We start from the raw sequence: 12385 nt of genomic DNA, 5'->3' as shown, positions 1-12385 counted from the left end.
ATAGGCAAACAAAATAAATAAGAATATTCGATGGTGGTAAATGCTGAAGAGGGAAAAAAAAAATAAAGCAGGGACAGGCTATGAAGTGTTTTGAAGGGGAAGGGGCTTTGGATTTTATTTAGAAAAACCAGGGGAGGCCTCGCTGGCAAAGTGGTTTGAGTAAAGACTTGAAGGAAGTAAGGAAACAAGCCACGCAGATATCGGGGGGAGCATTCCAGGGAAGGAATGACAGGGTAATTTCTGTCTATGAATATGGAATAATGTAGATCCTGGTCGGCAGATGCAGAGCATCTAAGCCATCACTCTTGTTTCCACTGTACACATGTTTGATCAGTCATCAAGTGCTTTCTCAGTGAGCCCAGGGAGGCCTCAGAATCTTCCTCAGCACAGTGCTTCAGAAGGCCACCCTCTATTGAGGTAGTCACAGGAGGTAAAACCTGTTAACCATTTCTGATCTAGATTAAGGTTTGAGGAATCAGGCCCTGGACATCAGTTTGGCTAGACTTTGGTGACTTAGTCTTTCTCAAACTAAAAGGGCTGATGATAATAGCTACTTCATAAGGTTCTTGTAAGTTTGAAATGACCTATTGTAGTGCTACTTAAAGTTGTAATAGTTGTTATACTGGTCTGTGACAAGGTAAATACAGAAATTGAGAGTCAGTGTTTGAAACTATAATAACGATTTTGCTATCGCTATTCACTGACTAAATTTTATGGCAGTCAGACCTAATAAAAATTTAGGCTTATATTTTTTGTCTTTTTACCCTCATTTTTCTAATAATTCATTTGATTATATTTTGCAAAAGTACTGGTCCTTGACAGAGTGAGGGAAAAAAACTGGTACTTAACCATAGTTTGAGAATGGGCTAATGTATGGAAAATGCAAAATGATAACTATTTCTTTTTTAGTTTGTGTATTTATTTATTTATTTAAATTATTGAAATATAGTTGATTTAAAATGTGTTAATTTCTGCTGCGCAGCAAAGTGATTAAGTTATACATATGTATACATTCTTTTTCATATTCTTTTCCATTGTGGTTTATCACAGGATATTGAATATAGTTCCCTGTGCTATACAGTAGGACCTTGTCGTTTATCCATTCTATATAAATACCATAGTTTGCATCTGGTAACCCCAATCTCCCAATCTCCCCAGGCCCCCTCCCCCTTGGCAACCACAAGTCTGTTTTGTATGTCTGTGAGTCTGTTTTTGTTTTGTAGATAGGTTCATTTGTGTCATATTTTAGATTCCACATGTAAGTGATATTATATGGTATTGGTCTTTATGACTTAGTTCACTTAGTATGATAATCTCAAAGTCCATCCATGTTGCTGCAAATGGCCTTATTTCATTCTTTTTTATGGCTGAGTAATATTCTGTTGTATCTATATACATACCACATCTTCTTTATCCATTCCTCTGGCGATGGACATTTAGGTTGTTTCCATGTCTTGGCTATTGTAAATAGTGCTGCTGTGAACATAGGTATCTTTTTGAATTATAGTTTTGTCTGGATACATGCCCAGGAGTGGGATTGCTAGATCATATGGCAACTCTTATTTTTAGTTTTTTGAGGAATCTCCATACAGTTTTCCATAGTGGCTACACCAATTTACATTCCCACCAACAATGTAGGAAGGTTCCCTTTTCTCCACACCCCCTCCAGCATTTGTTATTTGTAGACTTGTGTGTTATTCTGTTGGGGTTTTTTTGGCCTTGATGTGTGGCATGTGGGATCTTGGTTCCCTGGCCAGGGATTGATCCCGTGCCCCCTGCATTGGGAGCATGGAACCTTAACCACTGGACTGCCAGGGAACTCCCCTGTAGACTCTTTTTTTCTTTTAAAGTTTAGTTTTTATTTTTATTTATTTATTTATTTGTATAAATTTATTTATTTTTGGCTATGTTGGGTCTTTGTTGCTGCACGTGGGCTTTCTCTAGTTGTGGCGAGCGGGGGCTACTCTTCGTTGCGGTACACGGGCTTCTCATTGCGGTGGCTTCTCTTGCTGCAGAGCACGGCCTCTAGGGTGTGCGGGCTTCGGTAGTTGTGGCTCGCGGGCTCTAGAGCGAGGGCTCAGTAGTTGTGGCACGTGGGCTTAGTTGCTCTGCGTCATGTGGGATCTTCCCAGACCAGGGCTTGAACCCGTGTCCCCTGCATTGGCAGGCGGATTCTTAACTACTGTGCCACCAGGGAAGTCCTCCCCTGTAGACTTTTTAGTGATGGCCATTCTGACTGGTGTGAGGTGGTACCTCATCGTAGTTTTGATTTGCATTTCTCTAATAGTTAGCAGTGATGAGCCTCTTTTTATATGTCTTTCGGTTATCTGGATGTCTTCTTTGAAGAAATGTCTATTTAGTTGTTTTGCCCATTTTTCCATTGAGTTGTTTGTTTGTTTTTTGTTGAGTTGTATGAGCTGTTTGTATATTTTGGAAATTTAGACCTTGTCGGTTACATCATTTGCAAATGTTTTCTCCCAGCCTATAGGTTGTCTTTTCATTTTGTTTACGGTTTCCTTTGCTGTACAGAAGCTTGTAAGTTAGATTAGGTCACATTTGTTTATTTTTGCTTTTATTTCCATTGCCTTGGTCAGGAAATGTTTTGCCTGTGTTCTCTTCTAGAGGTTTTATGGTGTTATGTCTTATATTTAAGTCTTAAACCACAAAATGGTAACTAGTAATGCCAGTATTACTATAGTTATTAATTGTTATTAATTAATTCGTTATTACTTAATTAATTATCAGTGTCATTATCTCTAAGAAAGGACTCCAAGCGGAGAATGAGTAAATACAGTACTTCCAGTTGCCTATTGCAGAGTTTTGTAGTGTTTATAGGCAGATGGGATGGAGAACTCACCAGAATATAATGTTAGCCTTTACTTTAGACTTCTGCATCCTTATCATTGAGAGGCTGAAGTACATTTCGGGTGTTTCACAGTGTTTGGGGAAGAAATCAAAGATAGGCTTGGGGGCTTCAGCAAAATTAGGAATCTCTTTCTCAGTCTCTATATCTATATATTTGATGTTACCATACAAAATATATGATATACTAATAATTTTATTATTTTGAGAACATCAGGGCAGTAACCTTTGTCCTTAAGATGTCTAGGAACACAAAAACGTTTTGAATTAGTAGAGGAGATAAAAGTGACAGGATAAAAAAATACATGTCTGCTACATCTAAGTAGAAGTGACGGAGTCATGGGAATGAACAACACGGAGAAAGGATTCACAAGTGAAGCAAAAGTGCAGATAGAATTCTGCCCCTGAAGATGTCCACTGCATTTAGAGGGAAGATGTCCACCTCTAAATAATGTGAGGAAAGTAAATTAATAACATAGCTAGAACATTGTTGAGAGAGGTCTTTAATTAATTGTGTTGAAAAATTAAGGTAATAGAATTGTGAGCAAAAGCCTTGTCTACAACTAAAGCCTTTGGGAATGGCTGCCCATTCCATCTGAGTTAAGTGATAAAGCAGTAGAGACCAGACTGAAGAGTATTAAGGGGAAAAGTTGACAGGAGGGACTTTTCATTTCCTGTGGGTGGTAAACTTTATTCACTGGCTTCTTTTTATATACAGAATTGAATAGCTGGTCTTTGCCATGGTGCTCTTGTTTAATTTGGTAGGCCTGTTGTTATCAAATGGTGAATGATGCTGATTTAGTAGAAAATCAGCATCTGTTTCAACCTTTGTGTCATTTAGATAAGTCAGTCTTAAACTGTACTACTAGTTGTACTAGTTGCACAAAAATGTCAACATTAATAACTTAAAAGCAAAGGAAAAAGATAAGCTGTTATTCTGTCACCTTTAACAAGTCCAGCTTTTCTACTTGGAGGATTCCTGTCTGTTCTTTGTCTTTCATGCACGTGTAATTTTTACCTAGTTACAACCTAAATATGCTTTTTTCTGAATTCCATAATGAGTATTTTAACTGAGTTGTAGCCATCCTAATTATAAGTTTTAATAACTAAATATTATATCTTAAGTGGCTCCACACATAATTATTCCCTTGGACATTTAATTCGTTTGCCATTTTTATATGTAACTTTACTTTGGATTAATTCCTTATGATAAAATCCCAGGAATAGCATTATTGAGTAGTCAAAGGTTATGGCCAATTTTAATGGTTTTTAATCAGCATTACAAGTTGTATAAAAGTTAATTTTCCATTTCACTTTCTAGAGAAATTAATGGACTTACGAAATGAGTACCTGCAAGCAGATGAGGCCAATAAAAGATTTTTGGAACAGAGGTATGGTAAGAGGGTGATTCAGAAGGCACTGGAAGAGATGGAAAGTAAGGAGTGGCTAGAAAAGAACTCAAAGAGCTGCCCATGTTGTGGGACTCCCATTGAGGTAAAGGTTTGGGGACAGACATGGCGGCAAACCTAATTGCAAGCATGTTACGATTTCCTCAAGAAGCCTTTTAATTTTGTGCCTAATTAAGAAAACACATTTTGGTATTTATTAAACTTTCTTAACTTGGAAGATGTAAATTTACTACTAAATATTGTTATTGACCTAAAATGTATGTAGGCTTCCCATTTCAAAGTGCTTTCATACGGTGACAGTTGTTCTCACATTATATCCACCTCAAAATTGAGTGGGTTATAAAGAGGCCATACTCGAGCTACAGTCAACTCTTAACTCATCTACGTGACTAAAAAAGAATCAAGCCTGACTTCTCCTCCGAACTATATACCCTGGAATTTAATAGCTGTTTTACAAGTGCCTGCTTATGAAATGGAGACATCTGAGTCAAGATAGATAGATACATCTACTGCTTCTTGACAAAATCTTAATATGTTTCAAAATTGAAATATGTCTTTGCATTTGATTCTGTTGTTCCAGTCCATCATATCTGAGCTGACCCTTGTGGTGATGCCCCAGTTACTCCATTAAGGAAACTGGCCTTCTATTTAACCACTTCTGACATGCCTCAGCTCTTATAGAATGGGGGACTTGGTACCAAATGTTTACTTAGATTTATGTAAAAAGTTTAAATCCCACATATTAAATCCAAACATTTTTTTTTTTTTGCGGTATGCGGGCCTCTCACTGTTGTGGCCTCTCCCGTTGCGGGGCACAGGCTCCGGACGCGCAGGCCCAGCGGCCATGGCTCACGGGCCCAGCCGCTCCGCGGCATGTGGGATCCTCCCGGTCCGGGGCACGAACCCGCGTCCCCTGCATCAGCAGGCGGACTCCCAACCACTGCGCCACCAGGGAAGCCCAAATCCAAACATTTTAATATTAATCTAACTGTATGTTTCACTTATATATGTTTGGTTTGTATTTACTGTTTATCAGAAGAGGTTTTGCTAAGTATCTAATTGTAGGAACACCTGCTAAGTGTTTTCTGTATTTTACTTGTAATGCAAGCGAGTTAGGCATTCATAGTTATCATTGTGTGTTACCTGTATATCTCCACCCTGCATTAGAAAAGGGAGAAGACAAGGAGAATGTTGTACCAAATCATTTTGTCATGTGCATTTCTCTTTTGCTTTTGTAGCCTTGATATTTTTCTCTGTCTTTCCCACCAGAAATTAGATGGATGTAACAAGATGACATGTACCGGCTGTATGCAGTATTTCTGCTGGATTTGCATGGGTTCTCTCTCCAGAGCAAACCCTTATAAACATTTCACTGATCCTGTTTCCCCATGTTTTAACCGGTACGTACACACAGACTCCTAGTCTCAGCAGTTTTGGGTACTTGGTTTGCGGACCATAATCCCAGAAAGTTTTACTTCAGTACTTTGCTTATTTAGAGAATTCTCATATATTTTCCCCCATGTATGAATTTTCTTGAAAATGAGTTTTATGATGAAAATATACTATCTGGGGATTTTCTTTTATTTATTATCCTCCTCAATTTTTTAGTGAAAATTTTCAAACATACAGAAAAGATAGGACTATGATTAATAGGAAGGATACCTTCCACCAAAATGAACAATTGGTAATATTTTGCCATATTTGTTTTCTAAATTTATTGCTGAACTACTTGACCCTAAGTTGGAAGTATGATGCTTCATGTCTATATGCTTTTTTTTCTTTAATTAATTAATTTATTTATCTTTGGCTGCGTTGGGTCTTCATTTCTGCGCGCAGGCTTTCTGTAGTTGCAGTGAGCGGGGACTACTCTTGGTCGCGGTGCGTGGGCTTCTCATTGCGGTGGCTTCTCTTGTTGCGGAGTATAGGCTCTAGGCACATATGCTTCAGTAGTTGTGGTGCGTGGGCTCAGTAGTTGTGGCTCACGGGCTCTAGAGCTCAGGCCCAGTAGATGTGGCACACAGACTTAGTTGCTCCGCGGCATGTGGGATCTTCCTGGACCAAGGCTCAAACCCGTGTCCCCTGCATCGGCAGGTGGATTCTTAACCACCGTGCCACCAGGGAAGTCCCTCTATATGCTTTCACATGTCTTTCCTACGATAAGAAAAGTCTTCTATATGACGACAGTACTGCAGAAAATTTAACGACAATGGCCTACTATCATATAATAAAATATTTAAGACTTATCAACTATCCCTAAAAATATCTCTTGAAGCTGTTTTATTATACCAGGATCTAATCAAGTTCAATCACTTTATTTGGTTCTGTCTCTTTAGTTTCTTAATGGAGAAAAGTTTTGCCCACCTTCTTTTTGTTTGTTTGTTTGTGTTGAGGGGAGCATTGACTTTTTGAGGAGTCCAGGCTGTTGTCCTGTATAACTTCTTACCTTCTGGAGTTTTGTTTCTCCATGGTACCTTTGAGTTTGTTTCTCTATCCTCTCTATTGCCTGTAAAGTGGAAGTTAGCTCTAGACTGGAGTTTGACTAGATTTAGAGTAACATTTTTGACAAGAATACTTAATAAGGGGTGATGTACTTCACGTTGTACCACATCAGATCCATAAAGTCAGGCTGTCTCACTGTTAGTATGATGCTCAGTTCTATCATTTGTTCCACTGTAAAGGTAAGGTTTCTCTTTTTGTTATTAGTAAGTGATCTGTGGGGTGATTCCTTGGCACAATGTGAATATCTTGTTCTCCACCAGCTCCAATTTCAGCATCAGCTGATAATCTTTGTTAATAGACATTTGTGGAATACCTACAATCAATCATTGGTGTTATGAAACTATAAGATAAGTTGAAGAAACAGTCTCTTCCCATGAACCATTGGAAATATAGTGTTGAAAATTGCATAAATTTTAAGTAGCATAAGGGGAGGAAGAGAAATTGGCAACTGAAAAATACTCTATAGATGGAGAGTGCAAGGACAGTGAAGATGGAGAGGATGGAGTGATTAGCGTGTAATAAAGTTATAGTGTTTTGAATGAGTTCAGCTTCTAGACTACCTGAATTTTCCAGTCTTGGCTTATTCCACATATTGTACACATTTAGTATCAGTTTTGTGATACCCATCTCCCATTATTGTTTATGCTTGGTCCTAGAGAGTTGTCTGGATCCTTAAAAGGCCTGTTCCTATAAACTTTAAGGGACCCATATTTCAGCCCTCGCCAGTGGAATGATTAAAGGAGAGGAAAAGATATACAAAGATGTTATCAGAAGAGTACAGAAAGTATATTTGAGAAAAGGAAAGAAATTATATTCAGTTTCTATCAGGTGTATTAAAATGTACCTTATTTTATGCTTCCAGGTTGTTCCATGCTGTGGATGCTAATGGAGATATTTGGGAAGATGAGTTTGAAGACTAGTTAACTTCTGCTGCTCAAGATATGGAAGTGGAATGGTTTGCCCTAATCTTTTGTCAAGTATACAGAGTAACTTCGCAGGATATTTAGGGTACCATTGATTCCCTCTTCCTATGTAGAAGATATGGAAGAACAAGTTTGATATTTTCATGTGGTACTACTGATTAAGGCACATTCAGACATTTTTCATTGCAACATGATTGAGGAAATATTAAGCCAAAGGTTCCGAAAATGAAAACTAGAAAATATTAGTATTACAATGTGCCCAAAGCTTTGAGTAGTTAAAAATTAAATATTTATTTTCTTCTCCAAGCTTTAGGTAAGGAGAGAGGGAGGGGTCAAGAGTTAAGCTTACAGTCCTTTTTATCTCTGAGAAACATCCCTCTAAGACATTCTGTGGGAGCTCCCTCAGTAGTACTGCTTACAACTGGGGCGGGTAGAAGCCTTATTAAAATTGTACCGAGAGCCTGATGTTATTTACTCCATGTTACATTCTTTCCAACCTGAATTTCTGCTAAATTTTCTTTGGAGGAAGCCCTTTACTCTATAACTGATTGGATGGCCCAGTGTCATTTTGATCTGATTTTCAGAATAGAAATTTATAGATAATTTAAAAAATATTTTTTGATACCACAAACACTGTGGGTCACCTGATATATTTATTAGTGGTCTATAGTCCACTGGTTTTGAGCCAAGTCTAGAATTTATTGATACTGGCTCAGAAGAATTTCAGCCCTATTCAACTTTCCAGTTTCTTCTAGGCAGTAGAGCCTAGATTCAGAACGACTTGTCTTCTGTTCTGCATTCTTTCTGTTGACTCTTGCCCTGCTTTTCATTGGTAAGGACAATTTTAATATTAGCTCCAGCAGCTCATATTTCTGTTTTCTCTGCTGGGATAGGAAAAAGCCTAATATGTTCCCAAGACGAACAAGCTGAACTTTTTTTTTTTTTTTTTTTTGCGGTATACGGGCCTCTCACTGTTGTGGCCTCTCCCATTGCGGAGCACAGGCTCCGGAAGCGCAGGCTCAGCAGCCATGGCTCACGGGCCCAGCCGCTCCGAGGCATGTGGGATCTTCCCAGACCGGGGCACGAACCCCTGTCTTCTGCATCGGCAGGTGGACTATCAACCACTGCGCTACCAGGGAAGCCCACAAGCTGAACTTTAATTATCTGCGTTTTGAACACTGTACCACCATAGTTCCAGCCCTAACTTTCTGAATTCTTTTTAAAGGGCTTCTCTAATGAGCTATGGAAATTTGTCTTCCTATCCTTTTTTTTTTTTTTTTTTTTTTTTTTTGGCAACAGCGCTGTTTCAGGGGATAATTTTGGCTTGATACCTAGATCCTTGTTTCTGGGTTTTGCTGGCTTTTTGAAAAATTGTCTTTCCTTGTGGTTTGGTGAGTGGCTTGGTAGCAAAATAAGATTTTTGGAAAAAAAGGACAGAGGAATTCTTCTGCAGCTGTGAACATGTTCTTTTTTCATACCTTGTCATTGAAAATTGGTGAATCACTTTTAACCATTTTAAGTGTGTGTATCCAAAGAGCACGGACTGTTTCTGGATTGTCGATGAGGATGCTTAATCTTAAAAATAAAAATTATTTAAAAATTGTCTTATAATTAAAGCAGAGTTGCTGCTCTGTGTTCTGTCACCAAGGCAACTGGTCACATTTAAAAACTATATGGTATATAACACATATTCTTAAAATGAGCAGAAGAAAGTCATAGTACAGCACCTCCGCTTGTGACTGAACTTAGATTTTAGAACCCATATTTTGTTTGAACTACATGGACTTCGATTCAGCACATTTAATATAAGAACGAAAGTTAACTTAAAGAATAAGTTGAAGATAAGAAATGGAAATTAAAACAACTAATTATACAATACATACTTGAGAAGAGTGCTTCTTCTCAGTGACTGGATAGGAGTTCAATTCATCTTTCACTACTAGCCACTCAGAAGCTCTTTATTAGTTCATGGGCTAGTTGATGTTGCTAGAGATTATTTTATTTTAGGCTGTTGTACATTATGTTGATGATGTATTGGAAGTAGGAAAGAAGCCTTAGTTTCGTGAAACAAATGGCGTGGTTTTTCTCCATGATTTTAAAAAACACGTGGGCTTCGCTGGTGGCACAGTGGTTAAGAATCCGCCTGCCAGTGCAGGGGATATGGGTTTGAGCCTTGGTCCGGGAAGATCCCACATGCCACGGAGCAACTAAGCCCATGAGCCACAACTACTGAGCCTGCAGCCTAGAGCCCACGAGCCACAACTACTGAGCCCACTCACCACAACTACTGAAGCCCGTGCACCTAGAGCCCATGCTCTGCAACAAGAGAAGCCACCGCAATGAGAAGCCCGCGCACCGCAACGAAGAGTAGCCCCCGCTGGCTGCAACTAGAGAAAGATTACGCGCAGCAACGAAGACCCAACCCAGCCAAAAATAAATAAATAAAATAAATAAATAAATAACACAACAGGTCGTTAGTCTTAAAGATTTGTTTGTTCAACTGAGTGTTTCTTCCTTAGGTACAAAATCTTCACCCCTTAATTTTCACAAAGACAATAGGGCTTATTTTTGAGGCATGAGCTAAGAGCTAATTTTAAGATGGTATAGTTTTGGGTAGAGTACTTCTGTCTCTGAGTAAAATGGAAGATTGAGGTAACCCCTTATATGACCTGTGAAATAAATAGGTTTGTGGAATGTTGGTATTATCAAGAAAATATATGAGAGAACAAAGAGTTTTGTGTATCTAGCTTCATTTCATGAAGGCCTTTTTTTCCTCCCAGCATTTAAAATTATTGTTTTATTTTAAAATTAACTTATTTTTGCCAATCTGATAGGGCAAAATGGCACACAATTAAATTTTTTGCACACATTAATCACTAATGAGTATAATTTTTGGAAATTTGAAATTTCATTCTATGAATTGCTGTTAATTTCCTTTGAATTTTTTAAAAGTTATTTATTTATTTATTTTTGGCTGCGTTGGGTCTTCGTTGCTGCGCGTGGGCTTTCTCTAGTTGTGGCGAGCGGGGGCTACTCTTCGTTGCGGTGTGTGGGCTTCTCATTGCAGCGACTTCTCTTGTTGCGGAGCACAGGCTCTAGGCGCGCGGGCTTCGGTAGTTGTGGCACGTAGGCTCAGTAGTTGTGACTTGCGGGCTCTAGAGTGCAGGCTTAGTAGTTGTGGCACACGAGCTTAGCTGTTATGCGGCATGTGAGATCTTCCTGCGCCAGGGCTCGAACCCATGTCCCCTGCATTGGCAGTTGGATTCTTAAGCACTGTGCCACCAGGGAAGTCCCTGAGATTCTTTTTTGATTGAGGTCTTTTTGTAGCTTTGAATCAGGCTTTTTTGAGAACACTGGCTGTCTCTGGAGTTTTAGGCTGTGTGCCTGTTATGGTCATTTTTCTGCTCAGCTTCATGAGGAAATCATTAAACACTGGACAAGTTGATCAGACTTGTGGGTCATCTGGACTCACGGAGGCTCTGCACTAGTGTGAGAGGATTAGCCTGCCACCTCAGCTCAATACTGAATCCAACGAGTGAGCATCTAGTGGCTACATCCCTTCCTGTTGAGGAGATGGGTAAGGGAGGAGAACACACTTGGCAGCTGTACTCCCAGACCTGTAGCATTGTCAGCAAAGTCAATTTTTAGTAGTAGAGGGTTCTCGTTTACATTAGAATTTCATTAATATACTTACTACTTTTTTGTTCAGAGAAAAAAAATTGGAGTTAATCAAATATGATAATCATAAAGCCATTCATGTGGTTGCCTGCTTTAGAAGGGGATTTTAAAATTTTGACTGGAATTTTGGAGAGCCCACCAAGTATTAATTTTATCATAAGCACCACCAGCAGGTGGCAACAGTTCCCATGTTATAAATGCAATAACTGGTTATGACAGGAGTGTACTTTGTTATAGAAGCAGGTTTATTTCTGGGATTTTAATTTTCCTCGTTGTGTTTCATTATAGTCTGTTACACACCTTGGTAGGTAGAATAGCATCAAATGAGACAAGCAAGGCAGGAATAGCAGTATTACCAAAAACTGTAAGGCCGCTTAAAACTACTTGAACCATAGTTGACATCCAATTGTGATGTGACATTAAAGTGTCACTCCTGATAGTAGCACTTGCCTGCAACCACTGAAGTAAAGAAATTAAGTTATAGCTGAAGCTGCTAAGTAAGACAAGGAATTGTAACACTGTGGTGCCCTCTCATACTGGTAAGAGTAGCCAAATTGTCCGTTCCCTGAACTTTGGCTCATTAAAAAAAACATCGGCCCGCAGGCCAGGTTGAGAGTTTGTGGTCAGAAAGCTGTTTATGGTAATATCAACTTTCAGCACCCATAGTCTATTCTTTGCACAATTATTCAGGTAGCCCAAAGATTTACCACTCCAAGTAGTCCCACATTTCTCAGAGCCAGGGGTTGCTTTGGAGAATACTGTGCACATTGAAAATTTAGTGAGATTCTGATGCCACCGTTGGTAAGTATAAAGTCAGCACAGTTATTTCTTTTCCTTGGCTCTTTTTAACTTTTTTCATTGAATCAACAAACTAAACTAATATTAATATAACCTAAATGCATATAAATTTAAAAGGTGATCGTGTATCTTATTTTCGATCCCGTTCCACTTCTTGTAACCTGTTGTGTTTCCTAGTATTCATTTACTCATTTAACGAATATTTATTGAACACCT

General features: G+C 38.8%; 1 protein-coding gene across 5 annotated transcripts in view; it reads left to right on the top strand.

The window, feature by feature from the left end:
• RNF14 (ring finger protein 14) overlaps positions 1–9304 on the top strand; it is a 42034-nt gene extending 32730 nt beyond the window's left edge. For all 5 annotated transcript variants that reach the window (XM_032625848.1, XM_032625846.1, XM_032625847.1 and 2 more), the window contains 3 exons: positions 4184–4356; positions 5541–5671; positions 7633–9304. In XM_032625848.1, coding sequence (XP_032481739.1) covers positions 4184–4356; positions 5541–5671; positions 7633–7690 — 362 coding nt within the window. In that variant the 3' untranslated portion in view covers positions 7691–9304. The remainder of the gene's footprint in view (positions 1–4183; positions 4357–5540; positions 5672–7632) is intronic.
• Positions 9305–12385: the final 3081 nt, after the last annotated feature.

This window comes from Phocoena sinus, chromosome 3, assembly GCF_008692025.1.
Source record: "Phocoena sinus isolate mPhoSin1 chromosome 3, mPhoSin1.pri, whole genome shotgun sequence".
NCBI classification, from domain to species: domain Eukaryota; kingdom Metazoa; phylum Chordata; class Mammalia; order Artiodactyla; family Phocoenidae; genus Phocoena; species Phocoena sinus.
This window is presented reverse-complemented; position numbering and strand designations above follow the sequence as displayed.